Here is a 21,615-nt window from a genome sequence, read left to right as displayed (position 1 = left end):
GGGATGATTTCAGAAGACAAAGCGTTTCCTGTGTCCGTCCCATACGTGTGGCCATGAGGTGTTTTTTGATGTTTTTTTCCATGTTTCCAGACTTAAACTTAAACACAGACGCCTCTGAGTTGGCAGAGCGGTGAAATAAATCACCAGTAAGTCAGTCGATAAACGGGTTTCGCCATCGCCCAAATGGTTTATTGTTCAGTATCAGCCTTGACAAACTTCATCTGGGAGTTTTTCACTTCACCCGTCCAATATATTAACAAGTGCTGTGTGAAGAGCTATTGAAACGCACTTCAGTGAATGCCTTTTCAACGACTGACAGCTTCGGTGTCAGAGTTCTTTTCTTAACCAGCTTCAAATGGTTCATTTCTACACAGAGGGTTTTTAGAAACCAGACGATTAAAGGACACAGGGCATTGATTTGTTAAACAAACAGGAGAACCCTCCATGGTCCGTCCGTGCCGAACAAGAAAGACTTCAATTATCCTAATCTGTTTTTCTGATAGCGCTTGTGAAAATTATCTTCTGTCAATGGGAACGCTGCTGATTGTATTTGCGGCTTGTGTCACGTCACGGTCGAGTGGCACTCGAGATGATGCGAGGTGACAGGTGGACAAAAAAAAATGTAAAAAAAATTAAGAAAAAACGTCCAGACAATACAGTGACAAAGGCCGAACGCTTCAGTCTTACCAGTGCGCTGCCATGTTCGATAAAAAAAAAAATATATAAATATATAAACACATTCCCCGAACGGTGCAATTTCCCAAACATGACGTAGGACTAATTCATCTATGCGCTTTTATTAATGTCGTGTAACAACACATTTGATTTGTTTGATTGAAAAAAGAAAATGAACAAACGTCTCTGCCCCTCAAAGATCAGTCTTTAAGGGAAAACTTTTCTCTGTTTTTGAGCCGGAGCTTCTACAATGATACAGTCTGTCAGTGTCGTCGAGTGACAACATCAACGTCAGAGCTAAAAAACCCGGGTCGATGCAGCATTCCTGTTCACATGGAGCTGATAAGACGTCTTCAACCTGGGTCGAATGACCCGGCATTTTTTTTCCCTCGATGTGAAAGCGTCTTTATTTAGCTACATTTGTCATAACTGGAATGAACTAAAACTAACTGAAACTGAGGCTAATCCACTTTTCCAAATCCACACTAGTTCATATGGATCATTGTTGAGTCCAATTGTCCTTAATTTGATCTGATAATCCACATTTTTCCAGGTCTCACTGTATTTATTGATACATTTCACCATGTTTTTGCCCCTCAGGGGGCGTGGCCCCGGGCGGCAGTGACATCACTGCATACCCTCTATCTAGGTTGCTGTAGGAACTAGCTCTTTTCTTGTTTATTTGAGATCTAAAACTCATTCCTCCTACAAACTGTTCGCTCTCAAATAGGATGGCAAAAAATAAATAAAAAATACAGCACGTTGGCTTCATCTACACATGGGACTGAGGCCAAAGGCCAAATGCTTCAGTCAGCGGCAGCCTGTAGTGTGAGTGAATTGGAGGCAACGGGTGAATGAAAACATCTTTTCCTCCTCGGAGGCTCGCGAGCTGCTCATACACCAGGATGAAGCTGAGTGGGCCCCACAGGGGTCCTCGATGGGTGATTGGCTCCCGCTGAGGAGCTGGTACTGGCATAAAAAAAAAACCATGTCAAGGGGCATGGAAGCTGTGAGCCAGAGAGTTGTGTGAGCGCCGCGAATGTGTGTGCACGTGCCCAAAACCACCAAATTGAGCAGAATTCATAATTCAGCCTCGGTAAAAAAAAAAAGAAAAACACTTGTATTTATCTAATCACGAAGCGGAGCTGCGACGAGGGAGGAACAGCTGCTTCTAGGAGCGTTTGTGCCCATTCGGAGAAATTCTCCCCCATTGCTTTGAGGTAATAAATACTTCATTGTTGCGGTTGGGAACAAAACACAATGGCATGATTATTTAATCCATCCCACACAGGCTCATAAACTTTAGCTTCCACCTGGTGTTCGCGCTGCACCGTCGTATCATTTTAAGCTCCGTGAGTGGATGTTTGGTGCCAGAGTGCATGCACCGTGTGATTTTAAGTTCACAACGTTGCACTTTAACTGTTGTCAAAGGCAGTTTCTAATGTTTTCGTCTCACTCCGAGCAGTCACTAACCTCACTTTCAATCAAGATACGTCTTTTTCTTGTTCGTCAGCGTGTCACAGTTGAGAGTAGCTCTTTTTGACAAAACTGCGCTGTTCGATAAAACTGTTCCCACATCTTTCACACTCGAGAGCGACTCGGCAGCAGCAGCAGCAGCAGCAACGATCCAGTAACCTTGGCGGGAGCAGCGCAGGAAGCTTCATGCAAACTCATCGAAAGATTATTTCTGCTAACGACTGCGGTTAAAGCGAATCGACTGTAATGCGCGACGAGATTAAAGGAGGGAAGAGAGTGGAGGTGAGGCGAGGTGAGCCGGTTTTTAAGGACACCTTCAAGGCCGCGAAGAATACATTATGCAATAAGATCATTAACCTGACTAATTACAGCCCGAGGAGGGTTCTGAGGTCTGGAGAGGCATCCCCCCTTTGAAAGTGATACCTGCTTTAAGAATCAAAACAAAGTGCAGCTCAGTCAAAGAGCTTGTGCACACAACTGAGGGGGAGAAGATTTAATGTGCGATCTAGTTATACAAGGAGCAGGCGTAACATTATGACCACCTTCCTAATGTTGTAGACGTCCAAGATTACAGGAGTGAAGTTTCAGGACTTGACCAGCCTTTGTGACCAACAAACTCTTAGGAAAGCAACCGGCGTTTCAAGATTCAAGTAATAGTAAAATAGATAATAGAAGATTCAAAATAAAGTAAAATAAAACTAAAATAATCTTAAAAAATAGAAAAAGAATGAGGTAGTAAGTAAGAATTACAAAAGAAATATACAGTCCAATCTACAGTCCCATTTACCTGGAATATACAGCATTTATCTACAGATATAATGTATAGATATTTTAAAGTGTCTCAGTCCCAAAGTGTCTCAGTGTGATGTTATATAAAGTGTAAAGTGTCTATTTTGTCTTACTTAAACTTAGACTTGGACAAACTTTAATGATCCACAAGGGAAATTAAGAAGGGAAAGATGAGCTATTTTACAGCTGGAGCGAATAAAAGAAGTTCTGTAGCTGCACCAGTCTGATGGAGAATGAGCTGCTCTGTCCTGTCTCTAGTCTTTGGTGTAGTGGATGGGATGGGTCGTCCATATCAGAGGGCAGTTTATCCGATGTTCTCCTGTCCCTCAGTGAGACAACCTTTCTGATCAGTTTGTTGATAGTGCTGATGTCTTTTGCGCTGGTTGTTGGTATGCTCCACCTGTCTGCAAGACAAACCGTCTTTTAAAATCTTTTACTCCCTCTGCCATTCGTCTCTTAAATTCCATTTTATCTGGGCGTTTTTTTTTGTGAGTTTAGTTTTATCTATTCATTCTGTTTACTGACTATTGCTTTCACTGTGTTCCTTGGCATTTTACTTTACTCCATTCTGCTTTTTTATTCTACTTTTATCTGTTCCTATCGTACTGTATTGTGTAATAGTATGTAAGCTGTAGAACCCAGTTGCCCCTAAACAGTTGGGACTCATCAGAGAATCAACACCTTGTGTCGTTCTGTGCAGAACATTGAATTGTCACAAGACGGTCGATGTTATTTACTTCTCCTGTCAGTGGTTTTAATGTTGTGGCTGATCGCTACCTTCAGACTGGTTCCTCGTAACCTTTGCTTTCACCGTGCAGTCATGTCTGACACTCAGTATGAAATCTCCCAGGATAATAAAGGTTTCACTTCACAGTGAAATGGAAATGCCTCCCGGGTAGTTATCGGTAGCTTTTTTTTTTTTTTTTCTGCAGCCAGAAACAACCACAAACACCTTGAAGGAAGCAAGATAGTACAAGTCTGCCATTGCATTCCCAGAAAAAGATTTATAACTAAATATGTAATGTGGTGGCTTTTATTTTTGCATGTCTGGCTACATTCTGTCTTCTGGAAGTAGGTGACTGCAAACGAAAGAACATTTAACTTTTAACATTAATCTAATAAAGATGTAAAAGGTGTCAAACAAATGCATAGAGCTTTGCTGTGACAATCATATTTGTAGACTGAAAGAAAACCGAGCCAAGTTGTGATGATCTGTACTCACTCAGCTTCTCTTTCTCTTCCCAGTAAATTTCGACCACTTCCAGATACTGCGAGCCATCGGGAAAGGCAGCTTTGGAAAGGTAACACAGTTTCCATTTTTAATTCAGTGTGTGTGTGTGTGCTTGTTGCATATGATTCTGTATTCTCCAAACAATCAGACAAGGCCCTGCTGAGCAGTTACTGGGAGCTATTACTCTTTAGTTCTCATCCTTTCATGGTGCTTAATAGCAATTTTTCTATTTTATTAATATTTATAAATACAGCTTGTGCAGTTTCTCCCTGTAAAGTCAGTGAGATGAGAGCCAATTTACTTTTCATCTCATGCCAGCCAACCTGTTGGGAGTTTAGACCCCACGTCTCGATTTAATTACAGAGCCGCACAAAGGGTTGGTGCAGAATACGGCGGTAAGGAGAAAAAAAAAACAAAAAACCTTGGCATATCTGTGCGTACGCACATTGTGAAACCAAATTACCGGAGTTCTTTTGGACCGCGCCTCAGGTGCCAGCGTCGTCACTGTTGGCCATTGTTGATAAAACAGACATTTTGGATGAACGTGCGGGCCATTTGTTCGCGGAGGCGCTCCTTTGTGTCGCTGCTGAATGCCTGTACAAGACTCGTGTAATGAATTTGAGGCGGTAATGTGCACATAATCGGCCTCCAGAGATTGGAATACTTTATCTTCATTTTGAATCCCAAAATATCACAGCTAATATTTGTTCATTATCCTTTTTGCAAATTCTTTTCTGCTTTGCTCTTTTCAAAACATGATCTTTTCACTAAGAAACATGTCCCCCTGTTGCAGGGAAAGACATTGCCCGTGCGCTGAATACATTACCATGTGAATGTATGTTAATTTTTTACTTATTGCTTTGTTCCCTAAAGCTGCTGTCGCTTTCCTTATGGTACTTGAAGGGAATCTGCAGAAAGCCTGGAACCAGAACAGCCCACATTTGCTGAATAATGATTTACACTCTTCGTTTTTTTATGGAAAATCTATGAAAGTAAATGTCCATTCGTGTGGTTTATTTTACAATCCAAATATACAGAGTTTAAAATAATTCTAACAAGGTAAACAACACTAATAGGGTTCAGGCTTCGGCGTCAATTTGAGCAGCATGTTTCCACTTTAGTATTTCTGGCTGCTTCAAAATCTCCGCAATTTTCGTATTGGTTGTTTTGGATCAATAAAGATGGAACACATTGAGGAAAGGTTAACTGAGGAGGTTCAGAGACATTTGTATGACCATTTTTGAAAGTGAAGCGGGAAGTAGAAACAAACTTTAACCAAACTGGCAAAAAAAGAAACAGTGCCCACTTGTGTTTGGGAGGCGTCGTTGCAGAGCGAGCCGGCTGTGCATAGGTTACCCCGTCTATGTCAACAAGCAACAAGTTGTTTCTTCTTTTGCTTTAAGTAGGGCTGAAATATTGATAGTATCGATACCATGACTAGTATCGGTATCGGATCGATACTAGTGTGATGAGAGCAATACTTCTGTTTCATACGAGTGCAGCTTCTCTCCAAGTCTGTGTGCGGCAGGAACTTCTTCATCACCATCTGTAGTAAAAGGTGGGATGTGGACAGAGTTTGACACTCAGATTCTAGCATCACAGCAGCATCGCACAACTGGCAATTGTGCTGTTATTTAAATGCATCGGTACTTGGAAGAGACGACCATTACGCGCGGTGCAGACCCACTTCTTTAGTGGAAAATTAATCAGCCAACATGTACCTCTCTTGGCAATTTTTATATTTTGCATTACATTGTTGCATTTGTTTATGTTGTTATGTTCCTTTTTTATTTATTTATTTATTATAACACAGAATAAAACATTACAATCCCTTGTGCCAATATCCCAGGCAAAACACATTTAGAAACCCAGTCTAACTGAAAACCAACCAGCGGGCTAGAGGTTAACTACCAACTAGCAGCCAGCCAGAAGACACCAACTAACTAGCCTAGCCAACAGCAGCAGGCAGTACGCAGCACATCATTGGGGTTTTCAGGTGGGCACCTCCCTTCACCGATGTTTTGTTGAGTTAGGCCCACGACACCTCAAGAAGACTGAACAGTGAGTTCCAGTGTCCTGGAGTCACCCCCCTCCATGCTGCCCCCACACAACCCTGTGACTTTCGGCCGAGAGATTACCTTATCCCTACTACTAACTACTAAAACCGCTCAGCTAGCCTTACCTTTAGCATGCTCCCCAGCTAGGATGTTTCCTCCTCAGTCACAGCCACTCACTTGTTCACTCTGCTGCTAGGGATGTGTTGTTTACTGCTACCCTCCTTGTTCTCTCCCGCGACTGCCCAGCTCACACAGGAGAGCAATGTTGGATTTTGCCACAAATCCACAGCACTCTTATTTTGCACTTTTTTAAATTATTTGTAGTAGTAGTAAAAGGGCAATTGTTTAATTATTTACTGTTTATACCATGAAGTTATTCAATGCCCTGTGTTTACTTGGTATCGGATCGATACCAAAATGCCCGGTATCGGCCACGCCTAGCATAAAGCATCAGACAAACCAAGGCCTCACCTTCATCCATTAAGACTGAGGAGGTAGATGGGGTCCTGGCTTCCATGTGTGTGATATTTTTGTATGGACACAGACTCACACAAGACACCCAGATAAGGCCCGTCCTTGTTGGAGGTCATTTTATGTTGTTTTTTTTTATTTTCTTTCCAACTGTCGGCTCACTGTGTGCTCCTGCTGTTTCCAAATACTTAACAGCATGACTCTCCATCTTCCCGTAGAACACACTAGAGTGAGCGGAGACGTAGCTGCAAATAAATAATATGTTTGAACTGTGACTTCCAGTCAATACCCATTACGATAAAAAGCAGTCATTTTATTTTCTTAGTGCCCTTTGCTTCAAACGCCGCACGCTCGAACCATAAAATATAGCTTCGGCTTCGGCACATGACGTCTAATGGTCTGTGATGAAAAACAAATCACAGCATGAATACGTGGGTGTATGTGGATGAGAGGAATGTAAAGTGCGAACTAGGCATAAATAGATATATTTACCTCATCTGTAGACTTCATTGTCGTGCAATGAACAGCAGGGAGTCGTGAGATAGGAAACATCCTCACATCATGCATATGTGTCTTTTTTTTTTTCTCCTGCTCTTTATCCATTGACGTTCTTGGTGTATATGTACACCGATCAGCCACAACATTAAAACCACTGACAGGAGAAGTGAATAACATTTAAACCTGGCATTCATTCATGGGGATGTTACTTGTAGCACCCACCTACACCAGACCAAACAAGGTGTTGACCTGGCCTCCAAATTCACTAGATCCTCCCCTCAGCCCATAGGACTCAAAAGGTTGTTAGACACCACAGGACACCCTCAGAAGGCCCATGTTCAGCCCTAACCCTATACAAGATTAGGAAGGTGGTCATAATGTTATGCCTGATCAGTGTAGACATATGCATGGCCCAGTTTTCTCAATGTCAGTCTTTCCTCATAAGACTTTTTGCACCTTTAAAGTGTGTGAACGGGTCTTTTACAGTCTTGCTCCTCATGCTTGTAAAAACAGTGATCATGTTAGAAAACTGTGCAATTTAAAGCCGCTTGTCACTCTGGCGTTGGACACACGGTGAAACCTTAAGTCGCCGGTTTTAAAAATAACAGCGGCCCTCGATGGCATTGTAAGACACGTCCCCCGGCAGCCAATTAAAAAGTATTGGCAGCCGAAGCCCCTGCGTCAAAATTCCCACAATGTAGCTGCTGCTACACCTGCTGCCTGTTAATGTGGTTTGTTGCCACAGATGCTGGCACACTGGCACCGCGGGGTTAAAACCTCACACTTTTTTTTTCTTCTTCTTCTTCCCCTTATCAAATCATTCCTCCCTCCTTTTTTTTTTGCTATTTTTGATTTATCGGCGCAGGTTTCTCTCACTTTATCTCCCGCTAGTCAACTCGCAATTCAATTCCAGCGTGTTTTAGGGGCACACCAGGAATGAAGTACGTGTGGGCAAAGCAATATAGTATCATTATAAATAAAATATGGCGTTATTATTCTTTTGGATCCTCCTCTAAACGTGGTCTGTCTTTACTTATCTTCCTGGATTTATGGAACAGCACAGGAGTGATGGTAGGGAGGTGGGATCATATCCCCAGCAGTGGGAGGTATCATCTGTTATGTAGCTGCTGCTGGGTTCGATGGTCACATACAGCACAAAAGTAAGGATAATTGCCCGCTCCCCCGTCGCCGCATCTCCTCCTACCTTTTCCCCACGAGCATCACACTTTTGCCCCCCCTCCCAGCCCTTTGCGTCTCCCATCTTCTCGGCCCGGGCGGCTCAGGAGACCGGCGTTCCCGCTGCAGGGCTCATTAATGCCGGCGCTTCGAGAGCTTGAGGGGAGGAGGGGGCTGACATGACAGTCATTGACACTGACAGCAGTTTAGCGGCAGCTCCCTGATGCCGGCAGTCACACGGACAGGTAAACATCTAAGCAGAGATAGAGAGAGAAAGAGAGAGGGGATGGGAGACGAGGAAGGTCAGACGGAGAGGAGGAGGAGGAGGAAGAGGAGGAGGAGGAACTCAGCTGGCGGTTTCTACATCTTCATTTCCTGAACACTTCACCGGGAATAAACCCTCATTAGGGCCCAGTGTGATGGGGAGTAGGGAGACGGGGTGAACAGGCGCTGGAAATAAGTGCGAGTCGAAGAGACGAGGCGGGGTGAGGAGGGGTGGGGGGGTGCAGCAGTAGAGACGTGCTCATCATGTTGGGAAAGGTCAGGTGATGATGAAGCCTTTGTTAGTGTTTTCTCTGTCTGTGTTAGCCCAGCACGCCTCCAGTCCTCCCGCCCCTTAAGACTTGACAGTGGAGCCTGATGGCGCTCATTAGGACCTCTCTCCGGTCCTCTTTGCTTTCTAGCTGCAGGTGAGAAGACGGGGGGTTACTTTCGCAGAGTGCAGCTTCGCAGGCCAGCCGCAGCATAGCCCTCGGCAACCTATTAGCCTAGAAATCTATGCTCTTCCATTATGCTACACCTCTATCTGTTTGACAGCGCAAAGCTCCACCGCGTAGCCGGTGGATAGAGGCGGGAGCCATCTGGATAAAATAGCTACAGGACTCCAGAATCTGCTGAAAGCACATCATCCTGAGAGCTTGTTTCCTTCGTTTCCTTCTTTTTTTTTGTTTTTTAGATTTTGCATTCCAAGAAATAAAAAAAAAATAGGACACACGGAGGCGTTTTTTTTTTTTTTTTTTTTAATTTTTATATTCCAGCCAACAGCAACAGCAACAACAACAAAAAAGACATACGTGGTAGAAAATGAGAGTGACAGCAATGCTATGAACCAGACGGCTGTCATAATTCTCCCCAGCGGTCTGCAACGTATGTCGTCATCGTCCAAGTTTTGCACAAGTGCCGCCTTTTGTACGTAAGACACACGCGCACTAATGAGCCGCGCATCCCGAGTATCGCAGCGTTTCCACGAGTAACAGGGTTAAATTCTTGCTCGGATTCCTCCCCGGAGATGCCGGCGTTCAGATGTACGGCATCATTATTTAACGTTAGCCAGAAACAGGAGAGAGTGTTTTGTTCCACCTCCACACTTTTGAGATCTGTGCAGCTCCGTGGAGAATGAATTGTAGAACTGTGACGGTAGCCAGATTTCTTCTAAGGGAAAGGTTACATTTTTCTGATTAAAATCTGATAGGGATCAGCGTTAGAAATGAGTCATTTGACTTTAAAAGTTCAGATAAAGATCCCATCAAGCCGCAAACTTGATGTTCTTTCATCATAAATACCTCTGCCCAAGGGTGGACCTGGGGCTAGTTGATAGACTTTAGAGATATTTAGATCTTTATAGCCTTTGAAGAGACTGTGAACTGACATTTTGAGTGCAAATGCCGGCGATGTAACAGTTGTAACACAACTAGTGCAAAGCGGTGGGCGTTTTCTTCTCGGAAAAACTTTTTCGAGGGTGTTTTTTAAATTTATTTTAATATTTATAAATTCACAACAGCAAAAATATGGGTGGATTTGAAAACTGTTGCATGTCCAGCTAAATACTTATTAAACTGCCTTCCTACAGTAGGTCAGCCAGGTTACATAACACGCTCCATACTTAAAGCTTAATTGTTTTGTAAGGTTAAAACTTAATTGTCAGATGTTTATGCTTGTGCCTGGTAGTATCATACATCACTACCAGAAACAGTCGGGAATATTCTGCAGTTCTTTTATATCAGCGGGTGAAACTGTCCTTGGTTTTGACAGCTCCTCAGTAAAATGTGTCAACATCATTCAAGTGTACTTTTGCAGACAGCTGCTGTCTCTAATGGATCACATGTAGTGTTTCAGAACCACAGACAGACAGCGCTGTTGTAGCCCGACTACATTCACGTTGGGTGGAGCTGGTCGGGAAAGGTCTCCAGAGACATCTCCCCAAATTTTTTATGCATGCTTTGGAAAAAAGAATAACAGAGATGTACTTGGTACAAGTCATCTGAACGGCAAATGAATGACTGGTTGCAGGACTATCCAGATGTGTGCAGAGGTGTTTTATCTCTGTATCAGTCGAAACCCAACCATAATGAAATCCAAACGTTAAGAACTGACTCTGGTCTGGCTACAGTAGTGGTGTTCGTAATATATGTGTCCTAACCATAGGCGGTACGAATATGGATGGCAGAACAGCTCCTCAAAAGTGAAGCTAAAGCAAGTAGAGCTCCCCCTGGTGGCTGGCTGCAGCATGAACTCCACCTACTTGACCTGCGCCACTAAAACAAGCGGTTCGTTTCAGTCATTTTCGGTTGTTAATATAACATTGATGCATGTTCAAGTGTTGGTTTGAATAAATTACGTTTTCGTTAATTATTGATTCATCTCACATGCACAAAACTCAAGTTTACTTTGCAAACATCACCACAAACAAATCGCTAATTTACCAAGTGCCAGCAAGCTTTTTTTATTTATTTATTGCAGAATTGCACGCAACGCCTACTCATATTTTTGTTTGGATTTGTTTATTGTCAATTCATTTAACAGCTGCAAGGGCAAAATATATGAAAAGGCTTCCCTACTTCTGAATGCAAGACTCAGCTGATGCAATAGGACGTAATTTTAGCGGCTGATCCGTCAGTATTGTCAGGACAGATTGCCTTATCCGTTCTCGAATGCGGTCACTTGTGAACGTCTCTCTCAGGACGCACGTTAAGACCAGATCTGAACAGGATATAAGTATTTTATCAAATATTCTCTTTTTCTTACTACGAGGAACGAGAGGAAAACAACATCTACTGTTTGATCAATCTTCTAATGCAGGCATGTCAAACTCAGTTTGGCTCTGGGGCCGGATCCAGACTTTCTGTTCTCAGGTGGGCCGGATCAGCAAAAGAATGTCAACTCCAAATATTTAGCTTTGTTTTTCAGTACTATGCTTTATCATTCAGCCTACATTTGTAGCCTACCCTACATATTATAATCACGGATGACAAGGGATCTTTTCTAAGCACAACACATTTATTCAAAAACAATGGGGAAAAAAATGATTTTTCATGTTTGGCCGTGAATGTGTTCACAACTGGTTTATTTTAACAGTTGAGTGAATGCAGTTTTACACCTGAACCAACTCACCACACTAAACAAACTCAAGTGGGAGCTATAAAAAAAATATTTTCGCCTTAATTGTCATACTGCTTTGAAATAAATGAAAAAAGAAATACAAAATAAAATAAAATAAATAAATAAAAAAGTTATAGCAGTGCATGGGCAATAGGATTAGACTACATCAGATCAAACTACTAGGCTGGGCCTACTGAAGCTGAGAATATACTGCACAATATTAATTGTCTTTAATATGACATACTTGTCTTTATGATGAGTGGCGCCGAATATTAAACTCTTTGAACACTGCAACTTGCTGATTACATACCAAGCACACTGGTTTTGCATTCACTTCTGTGAATAAATACTTCTCGGTCCATTTCTCCTGGAAAACTCTGCACTCCGTGTCCACTCTTCTTTTTTTTGACAGTGCCATTTTGGGAAGGGTGTGTTGACCGATAACTTGTTTAGTAGGTGAATGGTGAAGCAAGATTGCCGGTTTATTTTTACTTGGACACATCACGTTGCGAATGTTTATTTCCTGTGACTAACTCGTGTCAGTGCCGCATGCTTGACGTGAGCGCTTTTACACATTTACTGCCCTCTAGTGGCCGGAGGGAGCATTTGGTTTGTATTTATTTAAAAAAATCGCAACTTTTAATAGAAATTAGCTAGAGACTCGCTTCTTTTTTTGACATACTCAGAAATTTATGCCGGGCCGGATTAAATGACCCAACGGGCCGGTTTGTTTGCATGTTTGACATGCCTGTTCTAATGGGCAATTTTCACAATGAATAAAATGTCTGTGTACAAGACTTTCTGTGCGTTAAAGAACATGGAATTGTTAGCTTTATTATCTGATCAAATCTGCAAGCGACAAGTGTCAGTCAGCGTAAGTAAAAGTTACTCAAAGCCAGAGGGTTTGTCTGCACCTGTTAGAAATAAGGGAGAGTCTGTTTCAAACATTACAGAGAACATCGACGCGTACGTTTAAAGCTGCTACCTTTCTCGCTGTGAACTGCGTGTGAACTGCACACGAGCAGAAGGATTGACAGTAGAAGGGCCGCGGCTCAGTGAAACACACCCGCATCAGTTGGTGAATTGTTGGCGCGTCAGTGTCGCACAAGGATAAAAATGAGATATGATGATAGACGTCAGGGACAGAAAGCTAAAAGAAAGAGATGAAACGTGAACTAAAGTGCTTCCGAGATGAGGATCAGGGCAACAGGGAGTGTGTAAATCAAGTTACCTTGATTCACCGATTCATATGTTTTAACTAGTTTCTGTTTTTTATCATGACGGTGAAGGAGGAGATAGCAGAGAACGGCCCACACACACTCTTATTATCTGCTCTAAATGATTATGTATGAGACATTTTCACCGTTAATGAAAGTTTTTACACCTTCAATAGTCCGAAAGAGAATATACTCGATAAGCCTTGCGGCTGTTTTCATGCATCTTCCATCTTCATTTCTTCACCTTCATCCACGAGGGGCTTCAGAGTCTTTCTCTGTATTTATATCAATTGCAGGTAAAGCACAGATTCAGGGCAGCTTTGATCGCGGTATAATTTGTGCTTCGAGAGCAATTTTCTGCCATTTTGGTGTCTTTTTCTTCATTTATTATTATTCATAATAGTTCCTCTCCTCCGGTTTTTATGCAGCCAAGATCATATTTTGCATCCTAGAATCAACATTATTGTCAAATGTTATTAAAACTATTAGTTTTATTATCAAAATTTAAAAAAAGATTTGCTCATGAGCTTTGACAGTGGGTTGAACTTTAAAATGTGGACTAGTGTTGCTCAGTGTTGGTGTTGCGACTTTTTCTTTTTAATAAAATGAAATGAATAATAAATAAATAAATCTGTGGAAAAGAGAGCACTGGTGTCACATTAGTAAATGCACAGACAGAGAGTTTAAGTCTCTTAGTTACTATCAGAAAAAAAGTGTTAGTGGTGCATCCCAGCTACAATTCCTCAGATTGTTTGGACTTAAACCTAAGTAACCGTCAAACAAGTCGACTTCAGAGAGCGAAGCAGTCAGCTGACAGAACAATATGGGTTATAACGCTGGGTCTTCAACACTTTTCAGGTCAAGGTCCCACAAACTCAGTATTAATCTATTTGAACAATATACAGGTTCAAATATTCTTTCTTTTTATTTCAAACATGTGCAGCAGTAGAGTGGCCGTGCAACTGCTCCAAACATGAACACACCTACATAGCACAGCTAAACATAGCTAAATTATTTAAACGCAGCTAAATAATTTACAGTTCCAGGATTTAACTTTAAAACTAAATGTAGAAGGGACACCAGAGTGAGCTGCACTGTTGGCTTCTCTTCTACTAACAGAATCAGCTTGTGATTGGCTCATCAGCGATAGGGGCGGGGCCTACTGTGTACAGGAAGCTTAGATTGACAGGTCTTGGCTGGTGTGGCGCTCTGGGTGAGACCATGTTGAGGCAGCTCCTGTATCCTTTACGGAGATATGTTGGATTCATGTTAATGTGTATTTAAAGAAATTTAAATTTAAAAAGCATTACAGTCGAGGCAGGTCGATAAAAAAGCAAAAAAGTTCAAAAAAACATAATCAGACGTAAGGTAGTCCAACTAAAGTAATCCAGAAAAACCACAACAAAAAGTGAATGCAAGGGAATGACTAGAAACTTCAAGGGAACTCGGGAAAGGAGGAAAAAAATGCATCTGGGGAAGAAGACAAAAAAGTAAATGGTAAACAAGACCCTGGTCCAACTAATGCAAAGGAATCAAGAAGTAACAAACACAGGAGGGACTTTTCAAAGGAGCTTAGGAAGTAACTGAGAAGGCACTAGTTGTAAAACAGGAACAGTGTTTACTTGTAGCCTCATGGCAATATGCAAGATACTCCATTTCCAAACTAGGACAATAAATAAAATCCATAATATGACACATTAAAACCTTTCAATGTGCAGCACAGCTCCCCTTAGTCCGGCTCAGTCTCTGATTGACGGCCGTGTTGCACAGTTTCCTGGAGCAAATGAGCGGCCGAGCTCGGCAAACACTTTTATTTTTCCCGCCGGCGGACAGCAGCCGCCGTGGAGCGGGATACATCCAGTGGAATGAACCACATGAAAGTACAAATCATTCCTTCTTCTCCCCGGATGACATGTTTATCAGACCCTGAAAGTGCATTCGCCTCGCGTGCCTCTCTCAAAGCACTCAATTTCCAAAAAAAATGAACCGTTGGCAAAGGAGAGTAAATGTGTGTGTGCATGCTTTTCCGGGCCGGCCCCCTGTACTTACACAACTCCCTCTCAAACCACAGCTCAGCGACGGTAAAGCGTTGAGCCGCCGCGCCGTCAACAAGCTGAAACTTGAGGGACTGAAGAGTCGTCTGGACTTACTGTGCAGAATAGTGTATTTCTGGCGAAGTTGAGAGGAAAGGCACAAGCTGCTCTCCCTTCATCCCCCTCTTTTTCCGCCCTCCCCTCAGTCCGTGTTTCCCCATGTGTCTCCGTCAGAGGCTTCTGCCCGACTTGGCACTTACCTGACCTAGAAAACAGAAAAATCTGCAGCTCCCTCACTGAGTCCACTAAATTTAACACCCCAGCCCCTTTTTTCTCTCCTCGCTGCAAGCCGTGTTGTCCCAGGAGCTTTAGACCTTCTGACAACAATTGATAGGACTGCTAACTATAGCAGAACAGTGGAAGGGGATGAGGAGGAGGAGGAAGAAGAAGAAGAAGAAGAAGAAGAGGAAGAGGGCGGCGGATTGGGAAGGTAAACAAGACGCAGCCATCCGTGGGATTTAGAAGTGATGCACCGCTTTGAAGCACGACATGAAAGAGCTTTTTTCTTTTTTTTTCCTCTTTTTTTTGTGACCGAGTGATATGTTCGGCTAATAAGCATTTAATAAGTGCATGTGTTCAAGGAGCGTGTAGCGTTGAGATTAACCAGGGGGAGGTCTGGCTGAGACACAGGAGAGCTTTAGGCTGTGGTGCAGAGCTGCATCACTGTTTTTTTCAAACATATGAAAGATTTGGAGAGGCAGGAAGTGAATTTAGCTTTTTATTTGTTGAGGCTGGGCGCACAGCTTGCCCTCAGCTATTCCCAGAGATGTGACGGTATCTTACTACCTGATACTCGTTGAAAGCAGAGTGAGAGGAGAATCTGTCCCAAGACTTATAAATACCTTGTGTCAATCTTCCCTCAAACCCAAAACAAATGCTGATTAATAGTTAGATTAATCAATAAGTTATTGTTAGCCGCAGCGCTAATCAAGAGAAAGATATTATCCAGTGTGTTGGTTTGTCCTTTTTCTCTGTGAATGAAGGTGCCAATGCTTCCATTTACAGCAAGATTTGTAAAAAAATGTGCTAACTTCAACCTATATATCAGTTTTTAAATTGTGTTCATAGGCCAAGTAAAACTAGACTTATAAATACTTTACGCCACACTTTTTCCTGAATATCATTGTGACGTTTGGTGCACGGAGAAACGCTAGCAAACGGAGATTGCTAGCTTGCTTCAAATGCTCGAATGTTTGGTGGAAAAATTCCATCCATTCCATCCACCAATCAGGAAATGATGTGTCAGTGGTTGCTAAGGAAAAGGGAAAAGTTGCAGGAGTGACGCTACATTCAGTCATTTTCTGCATTTTATGGAAGAAGTTGTAAATTAGCTTTGTTGTTTGCAAGATTTGTACATAAACTTTTCAAATTTACACTTTAGATTTCCATTCTAAGTTCTAAAATTGGTTCATTAAACATGTTTGTGGTTTTTTACAGTGAAAAATATAACTTTTTCCTACTTTTTGATGGTTTTAGCTTTATTTAAGCTTAGCTTTATTAACTGTGTTAATACAATTTGTCACAATGAAAAGATAATTGTAAAATGACATGTGCTGAAAAGAATGAAACCAAACAAGGCGAAGAGATTTTAAGATGAAATATAAACGCCAGCGGATTAATATGTTTCTGTAGCACAATTTACAATGAATTTCACTTGAATTAAACTGAAACTAAAACATTTATAAATATTTTGTACATCATCAAAAGCCGCTAAATCTTTCTATAATTTGGAAGTTTGGTAGCACAGTTCCCTGCTCTAATTTTGGTTTGTGTAAGAACATCTTCCTAATTTCCCTCTTTTAATGTCACATAAATATTGTCAAGTCTCATTAAAAGAACTTCTGCCATTGTTACATTTGCTTTTCTTTCCCCCTGTCCAAAACAGCCGTCTGTGAAAGGTTGCCAGATTGTGAGAATGTTTCATCACTTCATTCATTAGGATTGAGTGTGTTCTGTCTCTAATTAAACTAGATCAATCTTCAGGGGAGGGAAGCAGGCTAACAAATGACACCGTATTCTGTTGTGAACTGGTTTGTATCGTGTCAGCCTGCATCAGACTGTAATTGGGTCGAAATCAGAAACATATTTCTCCAATAATGTGATATTCTCTGACGGCTCCAGAGCAGAGACAGACCACACAGACCGAGGAGAAACAAATCTGTTTTAAAGCTTTCTGTCGCTGTCCTTCTATAATCTCCTTCCTTAAATCTGGGAATGTCAATTCAACTCGAGTCCTCAGTTTGGACTTTGTGGGGCTTTGTAGAAACATTAAGAGCTGACTGCAGGTTTAAGAAGTCGGGATTAGATGAAGTATGTTTTAGAAAGTACAACCAAGCTGTATTATATAAACATATATGCACCGATCAGCCACAACATTATGACCACTGACATGAGAAGTAAATAACATTCATCATCTTCTGACAATTCAGAGTTCTGCTCTGAAACTTTTGGACCTGGCATTTATTCATGTGGATCTTATTTAGACTTAGACTGTACCACCCACCTAGACCAGACCAGACACACAAAAATGGTTTAGGAACAACTACACATGCAGTGTACAGTTGTTCAGCCCACATTCGTCAGTTGATGTTGTGTTGCATTAATAGACTTCATCATATAACTGGTAAAAGATATTTAAATATCTTTAGTAAGACGTAGCTAAAACAGTGTCAATGTGACGGCCAAACAGATGAGAGGAAAATGAAATGAAATACACTTATGATACTTTTAATAGATACTTTTACCAGTGGTGTCAAAGATACGGCCTGTGGGCCAAACACGGCTCAAAACGGGGCCCAATCTGGCCCTCAAGATCAATTTGCAAGGTGCGAAAACTACATAGAAGACATTAGGGTACCAGGGTCTCTTTCATCCCTGTTGCCATGGATAGGCTTAACTTTTTGGGCTTTTGTTTGTCTGCACTTATTTATTCTTATTTTATACTTTGTTTTTACTTTTCATTTGTTAGTAATATGCACTTTATGCATTGTTTGCACTTCTACCTTCCACTTTAATGACTCACGTTTTTATTAATAGTATTTTTCTAGTAGTATTTTTATTACTTTTAATGTGGTTATTGTGTTCTGTTGATGTCATCTGATGTTGTCCTTGTCCACTGCGTCTCTGATGTCTGCTACAAAATCTTTGGGACATCAATAAATCTGAACTGAACTGGGGGCCAGTAAAAAACAAAACAAATTATTGCCTTAATCCGACTTTAACTGGACAACTTAAGTGCATGTAAAGACGTTACTCTGACTAAAATCTGAGTTCTCCTTATCTGGTTAAGACACCCAGATAATGCGATTGGAAATCGATTTTCTCCGGCATGTATACGCCTTAATCAGACTTTAACTGGACAACGCGTGTGTGAATGCTACACGACCGCTGTGCTGACGTATGACCCCGGAACAAAAACATCCAAGAAAGCTGGTCGCAGAAGAAGGTAAACAGAGGGATAGCGCCATCTTATCTGCACCAAAAGTAGTGCACACGTTATGTTACGAGATTAAAAGCTGAACTATTATTCATCTGGTTGTTGTTTGAAATGCTGGTCTGCTGCATGAACGACTCTTTTTTATTATATGACATAGTAGGTCAACCAGAAAAAGGGCCGTAGGGGCCGAATTTCAAGCATAGCTCAGTTACGCTGTGCATGTAAACGCACTGACTGAGACCCACAGCTAGACACCACACGACACCAATGAACACCTTTTTTTTTCTCGTATGTAATTTCCGCTTGAATTTCAGATAAATATTTATCATAATGGGCCTCTTGGCTCTAAAACAAAGGGAAGATTGTGTTACTGGTCCCGTATGCTTGAGATTAAATTGGGCTGTATCTGGCCCCTGGACTAAATTGAGTTTGACACCCCTGTATTATACGCTATAAATCATCTGGAGGCCATGGGAGTTCTGGTACCAAGGTGAATGGTTTTGAATTTAAACAGCACTTTTCTACCTATTGGCCTAGCCCTTACCCTGGCAGAAAGGGTATTGCTCAAGGACACTTTGACATGTGGTCCACCGGGGATGGACACGCTCATATTTGCCATAATATCTTAACATAGAGTTAGATGCTGTGCCTGACTGTGACGTGGACGCACATTGTAAAAGTTAGATAGGATTGTTTCCAGGTGCGACATAAGATATCCTCTGTGATGGATGAAACACATTATTAAAGGATAGTAATTAACTTCCTAGTCTCCTATTCCGAGCTCAGTTTGAAGGTCTTGCCTGTAGGCCTGTCAGTCTCACTTTGTGTTAATATTTTCCACAGCACATCATTTTTTTTTCATAGCTCTGGCAGCGTATCGCAGAATTCATTTAACAAAAAGGGGAATTCATCTTGAACCCTGCTTCTTTTTAATAACGCAAAACTTTTTTTTTTATATATATTAAATTCAGACTTACTGGCAGCTCAGAGTGCAGATAAAGTTTTAATGAAACTCAAGTAGAAGGCACCACTTGGGTTTAATTAAGCTGAGTCGCGGAATTACCTGCTTGAGCAAAGAGACACCGGAGACTAATATTACCCTAACTTTTAGTCGCAAGGAAGATTTTTACATTTTATTTTTACATTTATTCATTTAATTTTATTTTCATTGTGAATTTTTCCCAGAAAGCCCCGTGGAATCATTATTCAGTGACCTCCCGAATTAACATCCTCCACCCATTCGCTAACTGGGTAAAAAGGCTGAAGTTAGAGCTGGACAGATGATCTCGGTGGAATATATAATTAGTCGCATGATGTGCAGTAGATGGGTCACGCTAGCAGATAGGTCACCCTGAGTCTCTGTGGAAATTTTCCAGCTAATTTAGAGAGGCAGTGTTGTTTGAGATCACTTTTTCAGAAAAATTATGCAGCTATATTCTCTATACATTTTTGTTCGAGTCTATAACACGGGTATTACTTTCCTCTTTTAGGATTTAAATCTGAATTTTGAATACCTAACTGTTGCGTTTTAAGGGATTACTATTAGTTTGAAATCTGTTTCATATGTGGCTGCTCCTTCTACACCAGGGACCAAGGACCCCTGAACTGATGGAGAGATAAGTAGGGACCCCCTACCTACTATATGTGTTCTATATTGATCTCGGCCTAATGCTATTTATCAAGATACATTATCATTTTCCATTCAATATTAGCCTCCTGAGACCCTGCGTCCTCATATGGGGACGTTAAATATTATGTTTGTGGCAGATTATTCTACTTCATTTAAACTTTTATCCTCAAAACTAGACATTAGTTTGTGTAAAATCATGATAGTGGACATTTCAGTGGATTCATTCTGCAGCCGATCTGGGGACAAAAGTGGACACGGTACCAAACCTCATCAAATTTTACGATTGAAACTTTCTTATTATGCTTTTTAAGTTTTCCAGGTAATATGACCTGCAAATTCTATCAGTAATAAGCTATAGCTGTAATAATTAGCAAGTACTTGATTGAAAATGTTGGGAGTTCATTATGTGCAATTCTGCTTTTGCAATCTTGTACGTAATGTGTGCGATACTTATCGTGCAGATAAGATATACGCTACCCTCAGGTGGTTCAGACGGTTCTTCTTCCTTAGTTTTGTCCATATTTCATTTCACATTTAAACCTTATTTCATTTATAACGTAACTTTTTTAAGTTTAAACTTTCTTCAAGTGCCGAATTTATTATTGAAATCCTTATATGATAATTAAACCCCTGTTTGAACGTACAATTCTTCGACTCCTGTCTGCAAGCATTCTCCCCGATGCCCATTTAATTCTGAACCTCCTATTCAACAGTGCAATTAAGGCAAGATTTCATTTTTTTCACATGCATGTAAACGTACTGACTGTCTGCCATTGTTATTCTGTAATTGCTGCTCATATTGCCTCATTAGGGGTCCTCAAAAGTTTTTCAGGACATACAGGTGAACAAACTGTGCAGGCTTTAGTCGCGTGAGTCACGGAGTCGTCCAGCTTGACTCCGTGGAGATTAGCTGCAGGAAATGGCCCGCCGAGCCCCTCGTTATTGGTGCCGTTCTCCTTTCTTAGCGCTGATTAAATAATGACGGCGCGGTACAAGAAAACAAAGTTGGTTTCATGCATCAGAGCTCAAAACTATTAAAAGCGAGCTCCGGGGCTGTTGTGATGCAAAGGAGGATTTCTTCACCGGTCTCTTTGAGGATGTAGATAGACAGGTGCTCTCATCTGTGGCGTTCACTCACGTGTCTCGTCTTCGCCTTTTAATTCCTCCGCATCAAAAGGCTTATATCGCTCTAAACAGAGACTCCATCAGTCACACCTTAATGATTGTGTGTGTGTGTGTGTGTGTGTCTGACCACCTCTTAAAAGCTCCATTTAGGAGAGATAAACAGGTGCTGTGTGCAGCTGGTGGTCAGAGATTACAGCCAACGTTGTGACAGCATCTCACCCCGTGCCAGCGTTGTCGTCCTTCCTGCAGCTCGGAGACATGCAATCAGGAGCCAAGTAAAAGCCCCGGACACGGCACCTGTGAATGGACGCTTTTTTTTTCTTTTTTTTTCCCTTCTTCAATCGTGTTTGATTACTAACTGCA

At 41.6% G+C, this 21,615-nt stretch overlaps 1 protein-coding gene across 1 annotated transcript in view; it reads left to right on the top strand.

The window, feature by feature from the left end:
• The window catches only part of LOC125019295 (serine/threonine-protein kinase 32C-like), a 91,516-nt gene that overhangs the window by 26,868 nt on the left and 43,033 nt on the right, over positions 1-21,615 (top strand). Inside the window, exon 2 of the mRNA XM_047603985.1 lies at positions 4,186-4,241. Within this exon, the coding sequence (XP_047459941.1) occupies positions 4,186-4,241 (56 nt within the window). The remainder of the gene's footprint in view (positions 1-4,185; positions 4,242-21,615) is intronic.

Source organism: Mugil cephalus, chromosome 13 (genome assembly GCF_022458985.1).
Source record: "Mugil cephalus isolate CIBA_MC_2020 chromosome 13, CIBA_Mcephalus_1.1, whole genome shotgun sequence".
NCBI lineage: Eukaryota > Metazoa > Chordata > Actinopteri > Mugiliformes > Mugilidae > Mugil > Mugil cephalus.
The sequence above is the reverse complement of the archived record's forward strand: the minus strand, read 5'-3'. Positions and strand labels throughout refer to the sequence as shown.